Raw genomic sequence first — 20,361 nt, 5'->3', positions numbered from 1 at the left:
CTAACGACTAAAGAGTCGATAGATCGCTGATTGCTCAGACGCACATCAGTTTGTGATATTTGTTTCCGTCTCCTTCCCACAAACGTTTACGCGCGCTATTCTTGTCACGGATTCATTGACGCGCCTCTTCCACGCTTTACCATGCGTTTAACGTGTGGCAAATTTACTGGTCGCACATGTGCGACTGGATGTAAAATTCAGTCGCACACTCTCAATTTTTGGTCGCAAAATGCGACCATTTGGTCGCAGTCTGGAGCCCTGCAAAATACAAAACACCAATAGTTTTTTTTACAAGGAATTTTTAATTAACCAGAGTTAAAGGAGAACTCCGGCGCAAAATGAACCTTTGGTCTAATAAAACTTTGGTACCTAGTTAACCGTTCTCTGAGATGTTTTCATGATAATCAAATGTATTTTGTAGTTTAATATCAAAAAACTGATTAGCGTATAACGCTAGTTAATGGGTGCATTTATTAAGTAAAAAGAAATCGCTAGTTAATACCACTAACAAGGCTCAAAATAGCCCCACACTAACACAGTAACATAATGAGGGTCCTGCATGCAAAATGAAGCATTGAGAACTTTGTAAGTGTACAGAAGTAGACTGTCTTTATAAAGTATCTTCTTGTTAAACGGTCTGTACACTTACAAAGTTCTCAATGCTTTGTTTTGCATGTTGGGACCCTTATGTTAAGTGTTAGTGTGGGGCTATTTTGAGCCTTGCTAGTGGTATTAACTAGCGATTTCTTTTTACTTATTATATGCCCCCATATACTAGCATTATACGCTAAACAGTTTTAGAGATAAAACTCTTTACATTCGATTATCATGAAAACAAATTTCAAGAGAACGGTTGACTAGGTAGGCCTACCAATGTTTTATTAGACCAAAGGTTCATTTTGCGCGAGAGTTCTCCTTTAATCACTGTATATCACTTAAAACATTTTTTCATTAGAATTTAAAATTTTTAATTTTGTAATTACTTGGTTAAAAAAATAATTCAAGTGTTGTCTTTTAATTTTTTTTCTCTCAAGAAAAGAAATCTGATCTAATCGCTCATCCATGGAGCTGCAATATTCAATTAAAAAAATATATTCAATTTGTACACTTCTAGACCAGGAAAAAAAAACCTAAAGGATTTATTGATGCCTCAAGAACCCTGTTGGTTAGGCCTTTCAATATAACAAAAAAGTTGAGTTGTTAAGAAAACAACTTTCTGCTAAAATTGCTATAAAGTCAAGAGAAAAGTTAAAAAAAATGATTACAAGAAAACAAGACAGAAAAAAAAGCGTCAAAGGGGTCAGGTGGGTTGTATCGGTAGGCTTTAGGACCCAGAGGTGTTCGTGTGCCGCTGTCCTCTCTCTCCGTTTCGTTCATCAGTGGTCTCTCGGATCACTCTCATCAGCTGTTGCACTGGCGGGGTTGCTCTCATTCTAAAGCGGGAAACTTTCATCCACCTTCCAACCAGGATTCCATGTAGCTGTCTGAACAGATCAGTTTTAAAAACTGAAATGGCTAGAAGGTATAAGTTAGAAATGCACTTTAGAATCTTTTTAGAGGGTAAATGGTGAAGATGGGGAGAAAAAAACTAAGCAAATGTGTCGTTGCAGGTGTCTGTTGTTTCTGGAGCGGTTGATCTGTGTGTTCATTGCTCTGTCACCGGCTGCATCGCAGAGGAGAGGTGAGTAAGTTACACAGATGCGAGCTGGACCACTGGCACATGTGTGTGTTAGACTTGTTGAAAAGTCGACGAGACATATAGACAACAAAATAAACCGCATAAAAAATCTATCTATCTATCTATCTATCTATCTATCTATCTATCTATCTATCTATCTATCTATCTATCTATCTATCTATCTATCTATCTATCTATCTATCTATCTATCTATCTATCTATCTATCTATCTATCTATCTATCTATCTATCTATCTATCTATCTATCTATCTATCTATCTATCTATCTATCTATCTATCTATCTATCTAGTTCAACAGTAAGGATTTATTTTTGCCACCAGTTGCATTTTCTTTAAACTTATTTACTTTTTTAACTATATTTTTGTAAAATAGTTGTTCATATTTTTTTTTAATCTTCAAAACTTAAGTGATGTACATATTATCAAAATATTTTGACAGGTTTGGAGTGTGTTTTTATTTTTTTTTTATAAAGTTCTGACGCCAACTTTTACTCCATCTGGTGTCTTTCTCAGTAATTTTGTGTTAGCATTAGCCTGGTCTTGTTTAAAGTTTCTGTGGTGGTGTGTGGGATCTGCCTACACCATACAGTAGTTTCGGAAGTTATGTCTCTTCCCATGTGTATCGTTCTGCCATGACTTCAGTTGCAGACCATTTAATTAAGAAAATGCACAGCTGTCATGTTAGGCTGGAATGAAACCGAGAGATCTAAGAAACTGAGAACCTCTTTATAAATATTTGATTAACAGAGATCACTGTCATCACATTATAGAGGGATAATTGACAAACTTGCATCAAAGTTTGTGGGTGTACCATTTGCATTTTTGAGGGTTGCATCTCAAATAACATATACCATGAAGATTTGCTTGCCTGGTTGTGTTTATAGATTTATGGGAGGTAGTAAATTCTTGATGTGCCAGGGTTAGAGAGATCAAGTGTTCACTGTGGGACTCTATATGTCTGTTTGATTGTTTTATGGCGATGTAGTATTGTTGAGGGTAACACTTTATAACAACTTTCATTAATAAATCATTAACAAACGTTATATAATGATTAACGGATCATTAGTTAATATATTCACGTAGCTAGAAGTATGAGAGAATGTGCTTGTTAATGTTTACTAATGAACTAATTAAACATTATATCATGAATAACAGATCAATTTAATGTAATTGAAATGCTTACAAATGTTATATACAAATCATTAAACCTCAGTTCACTTTTTCAGTTGAGTTTTATTAATGAAAGTTATTATAAAATGTTACCTTGTTGGGAGAGAGCTGCACTTCATTTTTAATACTCACAGATCAGTTTCACTTTGTATATAAGTGCCTGACTTTGTGCTGGGACTGTCAGAGTGGAGACTACTTTCTTGCCTCATGGTGGACTTTTCTTTTGTCATGCCATCAATTTGTCGCTCTTTGACTGATCGTGGCCTGAGGCTGCACAGCAGGCCGGAGGAGAACAGCTGTAAAAGGACGCCCCACCGGGATATTTAATCGCTGAGCGAAATTCTGCATTAAAAATCACAGCAAACAAGGCTTCCCACCTGCTGTTTATGAATGCCTAAGCGATGGGAGGCAGGAACGTCCTGTTGAGAACTCTGTGGTTGCAAATAACAATACGCGTTTCCCCAAAACAAAGCTTTCTTCGTGCTCAGGGAAAGCTGGAGATTGAATAACCTCCATGACCTTTTCTCTGTGTGCAGTACTTTAGACCAGCTTTTTAAGTGGCAAACTCGATTGTAAATGTGATTTTGGTTTTAAAGTTCTATAAACAAAGGTAATATTTGGCAAAAAGAAAAGGAAAGTTAGATGGTAGCACTTTTAAAACACTGTTGTGATGGTAGTCAGTAATGAAAATGAATTTATGGGTTCATCAATGTATGTATTGATGACCTAACACTTGTTGATTTATTTTGAGACTTTGGACAAAAGAACTCTTTGATTACTCATGCTTCTTAACTTTACTTTATTACGTAAAGATCTCATCTGTTTCTTGTTGGATTGATGATCTCAGCAGTTACTTTAGCTTCAGAAAATAGCGTCAACTTTGTGTGGCATTTCCATTATGAAGTAATTTATTGTTGGTGAGGTTAAAAAGGGTGGATTTAACATGATATGACATGATGACTTTAAATGAAAGTTCTGATGCTAGATTTATGTTAACTGCCTTAACATGTTTCACCGAGTCCTTTGAAAAGCCACAGGCACTATTCGCTAATCATATTTTAAAACAAATGGAATGCCTTCATTTCCATGACACAGATTAAATGTAATCATTACAACAAAGTCATTGAGTTTTCATCTACTCTTTACACAGATGATCTACGAAATGTTTGACGTGATCGGCATGTGAAGCGTAACGTTTTAGTTAGCGACAGCATTCTTCACTGTAAAAAAATGTTTTCATGATTTAGGTAACACTTTATTTTGATAGTCCACTTTAGACATTCTACTAACTATAAGTAACTTTGCAGTTACATGCCAACTAAATGTCAGTACACTATCTGCTTAAAGGGTTAGTTCACCCAAAAATGAAAATTCTGTCAGTATTTCCTCACCCTCATGTTGTTTCAACCCCGTAAGACCTTCGTTCATCTTCGGAACACAAATTAAGATATTTAAGATATTAAGATCACTCCTGCATTCTTGAGGTACTGGCTCTTGCTGTCCCCGAAAAGTCATTAAAGACATCGTTAAAATAGTCCAAGTGACTACAGGGGCTCAATCTTAAGTTTATCAAATGACGAGAACACTTTTGTGCGCAAAAAAACAACAAAAATAACGACTTTATTTCAACTATTCACTTCCTTCTCCATGAGCCTGTAAGTCAGTTAACGTAGTGTGATTGCGTAGAGCTACATCACACGTAGGCTCACTATTGGCCGACGCTGGTCATGTGTGTGTGATGCGTGTGACGTACAATAACAGAAGCTTACGCTATTAAACTAGTAACCTGACTCGCGCAGAGGGAGAAATAAACGAATAGTTGAAATAAAGTCGTTATTTTTGTTGTTTTTTTGCGCACAAAAGTGTTCTCGTCGTTTGATAAACTTAAGATTGAGCCCCTGTAGTCACTTGGACTATTTTAACGATGTCTTTAATGACTTTTCGAGGACAGCAAGAGCCAGTCCCTCAAGAAGCCTATGGACTGTATGCAGGAGCGATCTTAATATCTTAAATATCTTAATTTGTGTTCCGAAGATGAACGAAGGTCTTACGGGGTTGGAGAATACTAGAGTTAGTAGAATGTCTAAAGTGGACTATCGAAATAAAGTGGAACCATGATTTGTAATTACATCACAACATTTTTTCTTTTGTCAAATCAACTTAAATAATTTGTGTAGTTCAGATAACATAATGTTTTGAGTTTCTGATGCTTAAATCAATCTCCTTCATTGTATTATCTCACTTTTTCCAGTTTAATGAACTTAAAATCTTATAGTTCCATATTTTGTTATTATTTTCAGACTTGGATACTTTTGTGGTTGCTTTTTATTATTATTTTTTTTTGAGTTAGGCGGTTATAAGCACCATCCACTTTTTTTTGTCTAGACGGCAGCTTGGACATTTTTATTTTTGTGTTACAATTCATTTAGAAAAGATTAAAAAAGTGGAAATGGATGTTCTCAAGCCCTGTCCTGGCTCAGCAACTCCTTTGGTTTCAGTAATCCACAGATTTTCCAGTCAATAAACAGATTCACTTATAGTAGACTCGTTTCTCCTTCTGAGAAGTGTTGATGCAGAGATGTGAATTGAATTTTTCTTTAACCCACCCTTGAAACTCTTTTCAAGGGGAGCAGTGGAGAAGGCATTATCCTGTGAGCTAAATGGGCTGTATTTAACCCACTTTGTGAGAATGGGAGCCCCTGGGATCAAGAGATGGCTAAAGTATGTGTGTGTGAGAGGGTCAGTGAGTGAGAAAGAGTGTTTGTGCACTTCTCATGTACCCCATCAGTACAAAGAGTCTGGATTTATCATTAATCTTAGAGGTATTGTGATATAACCGGTGAGTCAAAGGATTTTTGAAGTTGTCAAGCAGAATAATAACTCTCATTTTACACTTCTCCACTATCAAAAATTCAATTGAAGCATCCCAAACTTTATTTGTTGTTTGTGGTTTACATCCGTAATGCATACTTCATGCAATGTTTTCATAACATTGATTACAAATCAACAGTTCATGGGAAAATTCTCTCTATATCGGTGGTTCTCAACTGGTTTTGATTTTTTTTAAGAAAATGAAGTGGTGACCCCCCACACTAACAAAATTGTTTATAATACAAAAGTAAACAAAAACTGTGCATATACATGGAAAGCACGCATAATATATTACCTCTGTCTCATCATGCAGCAATCATGTTGTCCTTTTTTATGGGGAATGTGTTTAGTTAGTCAATTTGACCCAGCAATGACCTACAGTAAATGCAATGAGGCATATCTCACACCTTGACATTCAAAATATAAACGGAAGATTGAAAGTTCATGTAGTGGGTTTGCCTGCTGTGCTGAAAGTGGCTTTTTGCCTCACAATACTGTATTTGAAACCGAAGTAGGCTACATATGCAACACAGGCTTGGACTTTATTGTGTGGAACAATCTGGCAAAGTTACCTAAAACTGATGTGTCTTCAAGGCAATTCATTTTATAGTAAAGTAGGGTTGGGCAGTATGGGTCAAAATCGACTCTTTTCTGTTAACCAACCAAGTGGGTACTTTTATTAACCAGTGAGCCCAAAATGACCAAATAGTGGCTTAGATGTGCTTATGCATGTTTTGGAGATGTGATACTCCCAACATGCCAGCTAAAAGGGTGGGGACCGCACTGATGAATGGGAACTGAGATGCGACACATCTGTGTTTTACAGCACTTGTGTCGTAATCTATTCACATTAATCCTGCAGGAACAGAGGGTATAGCTAACATTCAGTGACAGGAATGAGAACATATGTTTCTGCTTAATGCTTGTCATTTTTACTTTACCACACAATAGTTGGGGGGCTTAAAGGATGTGCATTCTAATAGCATTTGTAATGTCCGAGATTTAGAGTTGATGAGATCGGGAGTGTTGTAATTGCTGCAGGTGAATCATTCAGTCTGTAGGGTGCTGTTTTGTTTGATGCATTTAATTCTGAGCCCAATTAGTTTTATTATACACATTATCCCTAGAAATTACCATGAACTTAAGCAATCACAGTTGTATAGGGTTGAAGACCTGCCGGTCATGTTTTTAGTAAGCTGGGTCACTATGGAAGCTTGTTTCTGCCACAGAATAACAAATAAAAAAGGTAATTGCGACTTTTTATCTCACAATTCTGACTTTTTTTTCTCACAATTGTGAGATGTAAAGTCAGAATTGTGAGATATAAAGTCAGAATTGTAAGATATAAAGTCAGAATTGCATGATATAAAGTTAGAATTGCGAGATATTAAGTCAGAATTGGGTGATATAAATTCAGAATTGCGAGATATAAAGTCAGAATTGGGTGATATAAAGTCAGAATTGCGAGATATAAAGTCAGAATTGGGTGATATAAAGTCAGAATTGGGTGATATAAAGTCAGAATTGCGAGATATAAAGTCAGAATTGCGAGATATAAAGTCAGAATTGGGTGATATAAATTCAGAATTGCGAGATATAAAGTCAGAATTGGGTGATATAAAGTCAGAATTGCGAGATATAAAGTCAGAATTGCGAGATATAAAGTTAGGGGGAAAGTTAGTCTTTTTTTCCCCTTAGAATTGGCCCGATAACTCGCAATTGCGTGTTTATATCTCACAATTCTGAGAAAAGATGTCAGAATTTTGACTTATAAACTCGCAATTATGTGTTATAAAGTCAGAATTGCGAGATATAAAGTCAGAATTGCGAGATGTAAACTCGCAATTGTGAGAAAAAAAGTCAGAATTGTGAGATAAAAAGTCACACTTCTGTTATTTTTTCTCAGAATTGCGATTTTATATCACTCAATTCTGTCTTTATATCTTGCAATTCTGACTTCATATCTCGCAATTGTGAGATAAAAAGTCGCAATTATTTTTTTCTTTTTTTTTTATTCAGTGTCGGAAACAAGCTTCAATAATATTTCAATGAGTTTCTTAAACTTTAATGGTCACAAAGTTAGATTAGCTCTTTGTTTGCTTGGCACAATGAGCTATCAGCTGTTCCAGTGCATTTTTGTCCTCTCAATAAAAGCAGGTGTGCGCTGTGGCTATTCACAAGGTCAAAGCTGAAAGGTCTCTCATTCTGGTCCAGTGCCATAAACGCAGCTCTGTCTAAATGATATCTTCCCGAGACAATTAGGTCCATTCTAAGTGGCGATTTAGTGATCTTCAAAGCTTCAAACCACAATTGAATTGCAGAAAATATTAGCAAACACGTACTAATGTACTCATAGATATTTATTCTCCAAAAGCTTTGATCTGAATTTGCTGTAGCATGTCCTTTTCGTTTTGAGGGTTATTGCTGTAAAGGCTAACAGCTGTTGTTTGTATTGTTTGTTTTTTTACCGAGTAGCGTCAGTCCTTGGTGTCTGAACCTCTTGGTCTCACACTGTGCGTTAGTGCCAAAAACCAATAGGAAAACCATAATTACAGCTCTTGGGTCATGAAAGGACGATTTATAATACTCTTTATGGCCCGCAACCTACCATCATCTTGGCTAATCGTCCACATCATGGCTAAAAGTCTTTCCTGCCAATGTTGAAACCCTTACTTTTTTCGCTCCCTTCACCTGTAATCGTGGTGGCAGTTTACTTCTATGGCGTTATTTGACAAATGACAGGCCAGGGTTCTGTACAAATCTCAAAATCCCCCAAAAAGGCTACTGTGGTTTAAAGGCGTTAAAGGCAAATAGAAAAAGTTGACTTTTGCCGAAATTGCATTATGCGGATATAGACACTGTGTGTTCTTTTATTGTAAGGTGTTTTGTGTAAGAGATGATGGATTGACTTCCTATTTGGGTTTTGACGATAGTGTCTTGCTTTTGCAGCTGTTGTGGAAGAAGATTGTGTTGATAAGGAGGGACAGACGGGTGGGGTTGGGGACAACTGCACGTTATCTTTATTACTGTCTGTTGTCATCTGTGTACAGTTGCACCTCATTGGATCTGAGGCGGACAGAATGGATTTTTTGGACTGCCGCTTGTGAGCCAGGATGAAGGATGTTTGGGAGATTGTTATTTGTATTATTAAATTAGTACTTTTATTCAGTAAGGATGCATTAAATTAATTAAAAGTGATAGTAAAAAAATTACTTTGATACAAAACAAAGTATACTTAAAATAAATGCTGTTCTTTTTGAACTTTCTATTCATCAGAGAATCCTGGAAAAAACGTAATCACGGTTTCCACAAAAATATTAAACTGTACAACCATTGACGAACAAGGATACAAATAAGAAATGTTTCTTCAGCAGCAAATCAGAATATTGGAATGATTTCTGAAGTATCATGTGACACTGAAGATTGAAATAATGGCTGCTGAAAATTCAGCTTCAGGAATCCATTAGGAATAAATTGCCATTGGGAATAAATTAGGTTTTAAAACATTTTAAAACTGTTTATTATGTATTTTGATCAAATGCAGCCTTGGTGAACATAAAAAAAACATTATATACTGTATTTATAAACATATATGAATCTGATTGTACAGTACCCCCCCCCCCCCCCCCAAAAAAAAAATATTGTTATAAAAAAGCCAACTGAAAATATGATATGATAATATGATCTTCTTATATGTCTCTAATTACAGTCATTTGTCTTTTTATGTCTTCTAAATGATAGCTGGCACACGAGTACTGTTTTGAATAATTGTTCTCTATAACAATTATTATGTGTAACTGGAATAGATGAGAGCTGAACTTGTTTTTGTTTTGCCTGCAAGCAAATCATTTTAACTTCCAAGGTGAGCATTTAGATGGTGATTTAGTGCGAATTTTCTGGCATGCAGACGTGATTGTGTAAGTATTTCATATGCAAGTAAATATCCACTAAAATAACTAGGGCGCTATAGCTTTAAAAAATAGTCACAATATACGTATTTCAGCCTTTTGAATTTTTTTCACACATTTAATATCTTAACCAATGAGCCATTGTTGCATTTGAAATGTTAAAACTCAATTACTGTTAAATGTAGTTAAAAATAATCAATTTCCAAATGAACTTATTCTTTGAAATATACTGTACAAAAATGAAAAAGCTCAATTAAGCCATTTTATTACATTTTCAGTACTCATTTTTTATCTTCCAGTATTGATCTGTGTTAATGCACTCATAATTTAGACATTTAATGGCTAAATAAATCGCATTAAACTTTTGAAATATACTTGATTTATATATCCACTAAAATAACAGTGAATAAATACTAAATACTGAAAATGTCGCACACCCTAACTATCACTTTTTTCTTGCTCCGACATGTTTTCTAATTGGAGATGTAGAAAATATGCTTGTACAGATAGTCATCTAGTCATTAGATCTTGACAATTTGTCAATAATGATGGCCTGCCAATAGGAAAATGGTTCCTCGGGTGTAGATTTGTCAGGCACAAAGTGTAGTTTGGCCCCTGTGTGAGAAGCAAGATCCCGTTACCTGGCACTTTATCCTCCCACCAGCTTAAGAAGTGTTTACATGTCCCAAGTAACAGTCTACTGAACGCAGGGCTGGATGAAACCAAATACAACATCCCACGAAATCCATACCAGCGCCTTTATTCTCATGAATGAAAGTGGGATTTGAATGACCACCACTGTACACCACACAAGACTATTAGGGCAAAGGCCAGTGAACTGATACCTTTAGACACTCCAGGCAGTTCAGCATCTATTTCTGCTCTATGTGCTTGTGAATTTTAGGGGTTCTTGTGATCATATGGGTCCTTTCAGATCTTTTTAGTAGATTGTCTGTTTTTAAAATAGGGTTTTTACTGCTGTTCACTCTCTATTTCCTTTATGTTTTTAATGATGTTTGAAATTGATGATTTCTCGTTATTGATCGATTCTCATTTTTACAAACCGATATCGATTCTTAAATCTAATAGTCATCGAATAGTCATCCTGTTTTCATTTGATGAATGGATGGAACATTGTAGCATGCATCCCATCCAATAAATCACATTAATCTCTGTGCTTTGTAAGTACTGATACTAAATAAAGTCTCACATTTCAAATTACGTCCATTTAACTGATACTCAAAATAATCAATATTGAAGCTTATTGTAAAAGCTTGTAAATCGAATCGAATTGTGAAATGTGTGTCAATACCCAGCCCTATAAAATTCCCTTCTTTCATTCATTCTTCCACTAACAACAGTGTCCACAGACATTTCTCTTGTTTCACCCCACATAAATTTTTCTCCCCAATGCTGTGAAAGACGTCTGTCCCCTGGGCAGGGGAGATTACCATCAAGGGCAGTGGGCTTGAGAACAAAACACAGATTTGCGGAGGTCCTTTAACCAATTCTGTCTCTCCTGAGAGTTCTGGGAATGGGGGCTGAGGTCAGATATGGGAGACGCTATTATTCGTGCTCTTTAGTTGTCAGGGAAAGAATGCAACGAGACTTAAAACTCTAAAGGCCCTCTTGAGGCAGGTGCAAAAACCCCTTTTTTCTATAGCAACACCTTTTTCTATAGGAGGTCACATGAAATGGCATTCAAGGATCCTCTCGGTTCTCACTGCTAGTGCGGCTCTCTTCTTTGCCTTGACAGCTAGAGGCATGTTGAGGCATGCTGGGATAGAGCAAATATTGTGCTGTGACCATTCTTGCCTTCTCTGATTTCAAGAGTGGTGAGTCAGGGGTGTGTGGGTTTAGTTTAGTTTATTTGAGAGGATGATTCTTTATTTGAAGACTTGAGGGAATTAAATGGATTGTTCACCCCGAAAATTGCCATCATTTACACACACTCATTTTCACACTTAAAGGGTTAGTTCACCCAAAAATGAAAATTAAGTCATTAATTACTCACCCCCATGCTGTACCAACCCCGTAAGACCTTTTGTTCGTCTTCGGAACACAAATGAAGATATTTTTTGATTAAATTTGAGAGCTGTATAACTACCACATAGGCTGCCTAAGGGACTGGCTCTTGACGGCCCAGAAAGTCAATGAAGAAAATGTTTAAATATTCCATGTGACTACAGTGGCTCAACTATAAGTTTATCAAGCGACGAGAATACTTTTTGTGCGAAAAAACAAACAAAAATAACGACTTTATTCGACTATTCCTTTTCTTCCTTGTTGGCCTGAAACGAGACTAGTAGTTGAAGGAGATCGCAATTCTCGCGCATGCGTCGTGGAAATCGTATTGAAGTCTCGTTTCAGGCCAACAAGGAAGAAAAGGAATAGTCGAATAAAGTCGTTATTTTTGTTTGTTTTTCGCACAAAAAGTATTCTCGTCGCTCGATAAACTTATAGTTGAGCCACTGTAGTCACATGGAATATTTAAACATTTTCTTCATTGACTTTCTGGGCCGTCAAGAGCCAGTCCCTTAGGCAGTCATGTGGTAGTGATACAGCTCTCAAATTTAATCAAAAATATCTTCATTTGTGTTCCGAAGACGAACGAAGGTCTTACGGGGTTGGTACAGCATGGGGGTGAGTAATTAATGACTTAATTTTCATTTTTGGGTGAACTAACCCTTTAAGTTGAGGGTCTGAGCAAGTTATTTTAAGTTATTAATATTATGTTATGTATTGGATAAGATGTAGAGTATGGTCATGCAGAATAAGGCATTAATATGTGCTTTATAAGTACTAATACGCAGCCAGTATCCTAGTATTAGGCATGCTAATAAGTAAGCAACTAGTTATTTGTGAGAATTGAACCATAAACTAAAGTTTTTATTGTTTCTTTCTTTTGTGGAACACAGCAGGAGAATTTCTGAACATGCTGTTTGTTTTTTTTCCTTTACAAGCAGTACAGTGAATGGGAACTAAAGCATTCAAGCTTAAGAAAAGGGCACACAATAAATAGAAAGGTACATTTATGGTTCCCATAGCGAGTGTGCTATATTCCAAGTTACACAAAAGCTTTGTGTGAGAAATGGACAGTGCAAATCTTCACCTTTTCTGTGCCGATGTACTCGTATGAACCCAGTGAACCAGATCAATGATTCATAGAAAAATATGACTCAAACAAACATGTCAGTACTGTATTTTTTTTCCAGATTCTTTGATGGAAAGACAGAACATAATTTATTTAAATTATACTTTTTGTTTGTAACAATGTGAAAGCCTTTACCAATTTCAAGGATTAGTTCACTTTTCAAAAAACTTTTGCTGATAATTTACTCACCCCCATGTCATCCAAGATGTCCATGTCATTCTTTCTTCGGTCAAAAAGAAAGTAAGGTTTTTGATGAAAACATTCCAGCATTTTTCTCCATATAACGAACTTCAGTGGGAACCAAACGGTTCAAGGTCCAAAAGACACTTTCAGTGCAGACTGCAAACTATTCAAAGGTATTTAAACAATTCCAGACGATGAATAAGGGTCTTATCAAGCGAAACAATCGCTCATTTAATAAATAAATAACAAAGTTTAAGTTTTATAAGCTCAAATGCTCGCCTTGCTCTGTTCTGTGATGCACGTTCGTGACTCTCCTGTTCGAACTGTTGACATCAAAATCAATAAATCTTTTCCCGAGTCAATTCGTTCGTTTCATTCGTTGAATGAACTAAATGACTCAGAAAAAGATTCGTTCATTTTGATGAACGAGTTCGAACAGGAGAGTCACAAACGTGCATCACAGAAAAGAGCAAGGCGAGCATTTGAGCTTTAAGATAAAACTTAATCTTTGTTATTTATTTATTAAATGCACGATTGTTTTGCTTGATAAGACTCTCATTCATCGTCTGGAATCGTTTAAAGCCCTTTGAACAGTTTGCAGTTTGTACTGAAAGTGTCATTTGGACCTTGAACCGTTTGGTTCCCACTGAAGTGCATTAAATTGATAAAAATGCTTGAAGGTTTTCATCAAAAATGTTAATTTCTTTTCGACTGAAGAAAGATGGACATCTTGGATGACATGGGGGTGAGTAAATTATCAGCAAAAGTTTTTTTCAAAACTGAACTACTCCTTTAATTTATCCTTGTTGAATAAAAATATGAATCTCTAACAAATATTACCCAAATATTAAATCATTTTTTTTTATCTGTGTGGTTGGATCCTCACACAAAGTTATTGTATTACCTCACAGTACCTGAAATATACCAGTGAACGAGTCATGAACCTCTTTTATGATTCTTTTGTGGCTTTTGTTTCATTTCTTTTCTTGAAGATTGAAAGCCTCAGTTCCCATTCCTTGTAATTGCAAAGAAAAGAGTATGGAACACAGTGTTCATGTTTTGTTTTCTACAGAAAAAACAAAAACAAAAACAGTCCAATGGGTAAACGATGTGAGGATTTTAGGGTGAACAATCCCAATGTCTCCATGCATGCTGGAACAGTTTATTGAGATCCATAAGGATGCATCTAATTTGCTAAATAAAAACAGACTGCAGGGGGTGGAAGTTCTAAGTAGTTTGCACATGGGAGTGTTTTTTTTTAATTGCATGGACTTGTATCTGCACAAAAGCCAAAGCATCACTTTGCTCAGCATTCTCGGAGGCCACAACTGTCCTGTCTCTGAGATGGAACCGAAACAGTGAAGGAAGTCATCTATTCTTCTCTGTAATGTAGGCCAGATGGCACAGTGCCATTCTTTGAGACATTCACAAAAAGGGAAGGGAATTAAGCCAATTGTGGGGTAGTTAGAACATTTAGAGAGCAGTGAAAGATTTGCCAGTCCATTCCTTTACAAAGCTATAAAGTTATCCACACAACAAGCGAGGGAGGGCCATCATTCTGGACGAGTCAACAGTTGACTCTCTTGTTACAGGCTTTTTGGCTGAAATTTCCCTAGCTGCTTTGCTATACAATAACTAAGTGAAGAGAATGAACATGGTTCATTGAAGTGCTCTAGGTTTATAATTCCATTATGCAACAATGACCCTGGTTGTATGTTTGAAAATTACGTTTTAAAATGCATACAGCTTTACAGGTTTAACTTCAACCCTGTATCACACGAAATACGTTCTGAGGAAACTATTTTGCAAATCGCAATTACGTTACATGCCAACATATAAGCAGTGCTATTACGTTGGTCCTTAACCTAATATGTCTCATTGTTAATTCGTAGATTTAATACGTTATTTTCAAAGATATGTAACGTACGTTTTTGTACGTTTGGATAGATGCTAAAACGTATAATATGGACGTATTTGCAACATTTAAACGTAACCTTATTACGTTTTTACAGCTACAAAACGTTAACTATTTACATATGTTTCATATCATAACGATATCTGTATACTTTCACTTTTAAAGATAAATGTAACAAGACCCCTTAATCCTACTCCAAAAAACATATTTATTTTATACAGAATATAAAAAGGATCAAACGTAATGGACAGATGTGTAGTTAAATGAGTTTTAGCATTAAAATATATTTTGAGCCACTAATCCCACTCCTATCCCTAAACCTAACCATAACCATTCCTTAAAACTACGTAGGTAACACAATTAAGAAAAAAAAACATAACAGACAGATACATTTCACAATAATTTATTTATTTATTATTAACATTACCAAAAGTCGTTCACATGATGATGCGTTGCAGTCGCAGTCCTCTGGCAGTATTATTGTAGTTGTGTATGAGGTACAGATCAGAATTAAAGTTATTAACGTTAATCCAAAATGTTAATCTGATTTCGGTTCGCTCTCTGTCTGAAGGCGCGCGCTCTTCTCCATTTCAAATGTGAATGTACTACACCGACTGAAACACGGCATGTCGCAATCTGTGACGAAGCAGGCGAGAGCCAATGAGCGTTTGATATCACTGCCGTAAAACATGTCGTAACGCTTCTTGAAGGCGCATTATTTGAATTTGAATTAATCATCACCAGCGCGGATTTGACGTTTGCGGTCGCTGCTGAGAAATGAAGATGAAGATCACTGGATAAAAGGCTGGATTTGGATCTGTTTCTTGCAAACAACGTATGGATTCTAGGATTTGGTTTACATCAAGCTAATCAAATGTATGTCTTTTGTGAATGTATCGGTATGTTGTGTTTTATTGGAGAAAATGCTTTTTATATATTTATGAGTAACGATTATATTAATAAATGCGAAGGAAAACTTAATTGATATGACAGTTGAATGCAAAAGAGTCAAAATTTTAATGCCACGATTATGCATAAATAGTAAAGAAACCTGCTTGGATGTATTATGTTCAGGAAAAACGTAATGGCACTGTAATAGTATTACGTTAAGGACAAACGTAATAGCACTGCTTATATGTTGGCATGTAACGTAATTACGATTTGCAAAATAGTTTCCTCAGAACGTATTTCGTGTGATACACAGTTGTTTAACTTGTAGTAATATTATAGTTTTTACTATATTTTTGATCAAATAAATACAACCTTGGTAAGCATAAAAAACTCTCTCGAAACATAAAGAAATTGTAAACAAAACTTTTGTAAGATAGTGTATATTTAAGATTATTTGATGCTTCCTCGAAAAATTAACAGCGGAACTGTACTCATGAAGTGGCAATGGGAAGATCAGAACTGGAATCATTAAATTCCTCATGATTCCCACAATGCACATGGCCTAACTAGTGATCAGTCTTATCTCCACTGGAATCCAGGTCAGTCTGAGTTTAGTCCCATTGAAATAGAGACTAGTTGGGTCAGGTCCATGTTGGTACCTGGTGCTGACTGATGTCATGATTTTATCTAGCTTAGGATTTTCAGATGTAGAGTCATTGGCTATGAGTCTCATGTCTCCAGCTGTTGGGGCACATTTACCATGCCTACAAAAACACATTCAGTTAATGAGTGCTCTCCTGAGGCAAGTGCCACCACAGTTCTCAGAGAGATTTTTCCCTCAGATTATCATTCCTTTGCCCTTTATTATCTCGAGTCGAGTGGCTGGAAATCTTAGACCCTCTCTTGGAAATAGTCTCACGGAAAACAATGCGACCGCCGGTCTCTTTTCAGCCTGCCTGTCACTAATTGCGGGACAGGCACGGCCTCGAATGATGAAGGACCCCTTTGTCATGCTCAGCGGTCCTGTTGAATCTAAAGCTTGTGATGTTGCTTGAGGCAAGACGTCACCCCTTAGATTATTTCTTACTTCATTACACAGGATTAACATGTCGACTAAAGAAGGGTAGGTTATGGTTACATATGAGCGTGTAGAGGTAAGTTTACTTCGTAGTTCTGTTTCATCGGCAAGTCATTCTTACAAACAAGCAAAAAGGTCACATTCTGTCCGCTAATCCTTAAGTATTAGCTTTCTTTAACAGTCAGTCACTAAACAACAGGGATTAAGTTTGAAGTCGGGACCGTTTCATTCCCCATGCTGTGGAATTTCATGCTAGCTTTGAGATGTGCTTTCAAAGAATATGTTTTGAAGCTGTACGGTTTGCATATTATCGGGGGTTTTTGGTGAAGACACCATGAAGCAGTACCCTGCATTTCTAGATAGTAGCTCTGTGTGCCAAGCAAGCTCCATTTCTCTTTAAGTTCACTCTTGTTTTGTATCAGTGAGTGAAGCCGTTTTAAAACTAAGATGATAACCAGAGTTTGGTTTAGTCATTTTCTGTAGCATACAAAGTGTAGCATATACTGGGTCTGGACAGTATTGCTATTTAACAAATCCCTGTTCCAGCAGCTCTGGAAAACACTATCTGTACGCATCTTTGCTGGTGATTCATGAGCGTGGCAACAGCAGCAGAATGAGAATGCAATGCTTTGACCTGAGCAAAATTATGGGTGGTAATCATTCATGCAAGATACAGTGTCATAAGTAGGCTAAGAGGGACACCTGCTTGGACAGGTGAGATATACACTACTGTTCAAATGTTTAGGGTTGATAATAAATGTTCTTGAAAAAAGTATTTTAGGCTCATCACCAATGGAAAAGCTAAATTGTCAGCATCATTATTCAAATCTTCAGTGTCAAGTCAAGTCAAGCCCCCTTTATTTAGATAGCACTTTTTACAGTATAGATTGTATCAAAGCAGCTTCACAGTGATAACATGAAAATAATACAACACACATCAATAATATTGTTGAATATTAAATGTCCCCAACTAAGCAAGCCAAAAGCCAAGGCAACAGCGGCAAGGAACCAAAACTCCATCAGGTGATTGAATGGAGAAAAAAACCTTGGGAGAAACCCAGGCTCAGTCAGGGGCCACTTCTCCTCTGGCCAACGAAGGAACAGTGTGATTCGGGTAGCATTACAAAGCAAGACAAATTAGATCGGAACATTAAGAGTATTTGTCCATTTCCATCTGTTTGGAAGTCGAAGTAATCACGCCGGATTGGAGACGAGATGTTGAGGATCAGTGGCGATGGCTGTCGTGTCGATGAGGCCGGCACTTAAGGATGAGTTCAGGCGCAGGTCCACCATAGAGGGTCCCTCGGGATAAACAGAGAAACTAATATTAGCGTAGACGCCATCCTTCTTATGATGTGCCAAGTACATCAGGATTTACGGGACGTGTTCCCGGTTCCGGCTGATCTAATCTATGCATCCTAATTTTGAATTAAGTCTATAGTGTGTTAAGCTAGGCCAAAGTGATGTGTTTTTAGTCTAGATTTGAACTGACGGATTGTGTCTGCTTCCCGGACAATGTTAGGAAGATTGTTCCAGAGTTTTGGTGCTAAATAGGAAAAGGATCTCCCTCCTGCCGTCGATTTAGATATTCTAGGTGTTACCAGTTGGCCAGAGTTTTGAGATCGCAATAGACGTGAAGGACTATAATGCGTTAAGAGCTCGCTCAAATACTGGGGAGCTAAACCATTTAGTGCTTTGTAAGTAATCAGAAATATTTTAAAATTTATGCAATGTTTAATAGGAAGCCAATGCAGGGCTGACAGAACCGGGCTAATATGGTCATACTTCCTGTAAGAACTCGAACGGCTGCGTTTTGGACTAGCTGATTTGTTTATTAAGCGTGCAGGGCAGCCACCCAGTAGAGCATTACAATAATCTAGCATTGATGTCATGAACGCATGAACTGATTGTTTCACATTTGTCATTGAGATCATATGGCGTAATTTAGATATATTTTTAAGATGGAAAAATGCGGTTCTACAGATACTAGACACGTGACTTTCAAATGAGAGATTGGTATCAAAGAGCACACCCAGGTTCCTAAACAGAGCAGCACATCAAGTGTTAGACAGTATTCTAGGCTGTTACGTGTGGAAGTTTTTTGTCCAATAATTAGAATCTCTGTTTTTTCAGAATTTAATAGTAGGAAATTACTAGTCATCCAATTTTTTATGTCAGCTATGCATTCCGTTAAAGGGGGGTTTGACTGCTTTTTTTCTTTTTTATGATTGTGTTTATGGGGTGCAATATAACATGTACTCGTGGTTTTTCTTTTTTTAAAAGTCTTATTTTTCATAAACTTCACATTTATTGTCAGCCGCGCTCTCCTCTGTCCTCGAACGAGCGGTTGACTTCCTAGCGGTTGAGTCTATGAAACCACTCCCTCAGAAACAGGCAGTGGGCTCATAGTTTGGCCCGGTGTGTTGTGATTGGCTAAACTGGCGCTCACGTTGTCCGGAAGGTTAAAAAACGCGATGAGAAAGCCGTGATGAAAAGTGTCAAACAGAACCTCACCACACACTGCTCTTACTAAATGTTTCTGAATGATAATTTGCTACATCTTTTAACTTTATACACGTTTGTTTTACACAATAGCATCTGACTGGCAACAATAGCAACTGACTGGCTACTAATGTTATACTCAAACAGCGTTGGCAAGTTTACGTTCTTTATCAAATCGAAAGTAACGTCATAAAACATATATACATGAAAAATACATTCACAACATTAGTACTTATACAAAATTCAGGTCCATAATGTTTGTACGTGGCTATAAAGCCAGCGCTGGCATTTGAAAAAAAATAAAACACAAGGCTACATCTGGAATTATACATGCAAATACATTTAAAATGATGAAGTCTGAGCCTATTTACTGGTTGTGGCCCAACAACTACTGCCTCTGGTTTTAAAGTTGGAACTGCTTCATGTTTTAGTAACAGTTTCTTGTTGAATCCGGCATTGAACTTGTGGAGATTCTGGAAGCTGTCTTCCGTAAAATGCGCAGCACAGAGAGCTAAATTACGATCGTCATTTTCAGGAACATAATCAAATATAAATTGTATATCCAGTGTTACGAAGTACAGCGTCCGTGGGAAGCTCGAACACAGAAGACCTGTATAGTGTATATAAACAAAGATTTTGGCATGAGTTAAATGTACAAAGGTAATAATTCTTAATTCACAGTAGTTGATAATTGTAGTCACACAATAAGAGACCCATCTGACAGCTTGTGAATGGATCACTGGAATTGGATGGTAATACTAGATATAAACATGATCTTTTGTAAAATGGCTCTAAAATGGTGGCCTGATTATTTGAAGACAAAAATTACAGCTTAAATGCCTTACCTTGTGTTATGTCTTCACTAACATCCATATCAACTTTACTTTTAACTTTTAACTTGATTCTAACTTTAAGAGAGACTCTAACTAAATCCAACTCCAAATTATGGCTTAAAATAAACAACAAAGAGGGTTTTATAATTTGTATGCTG

General features: G+C 36.6%; 1 protein-coding gene across 1 annotated transcript in view; it reads left to right on the top strand.

Moving 5' to 3' along the window:
- The first annotated feature begins 1,367 nt into the window (after window positions 1–1,367).
- col18a1a (collagen type XVIII alpha 1 chain a) overlaps window positions 1,368–20,361 on the top strand; it is a 151,335-nt gene continuing 132,341 nt past the window's right edge. Inside the window, exons 1-2 of the mRNA XM_089133060.1 lie at window positions 1,368–1,522; window positions 1,611–1,681. Coding sequence (XP_088989186.1) covers window positions 1,512–1,522; window positions 1,611–1,681 — 82 coding nt within the window. The 5' untranslated portion in view covers window positions 1,368–1,511. The remainder of the gene's footprint in view (window positions 1,523–1,610; window positions 1,682–20,361) is intronic.

This window comes from Pimephales promelas, chromosome 7 (assembly GCF_988280905.1).
Source record: "Pimephales promelas chromosome 7, fPimPro1.hap1.1, whole genome shotgun sequence".
Taxonomy (NCBI): domain Eukaryota; kingdom Metazoa; phylum Chordata; class Actinopteri; order Cypriniformes; family Leuciscidae; genus Pimephales; species Pimephales promelas.
The sequence above is the reverse complement of the archived record's forward strand: the minus strand, read 5'-3'. Positions and strand labels throughout refer to the sequence as shown.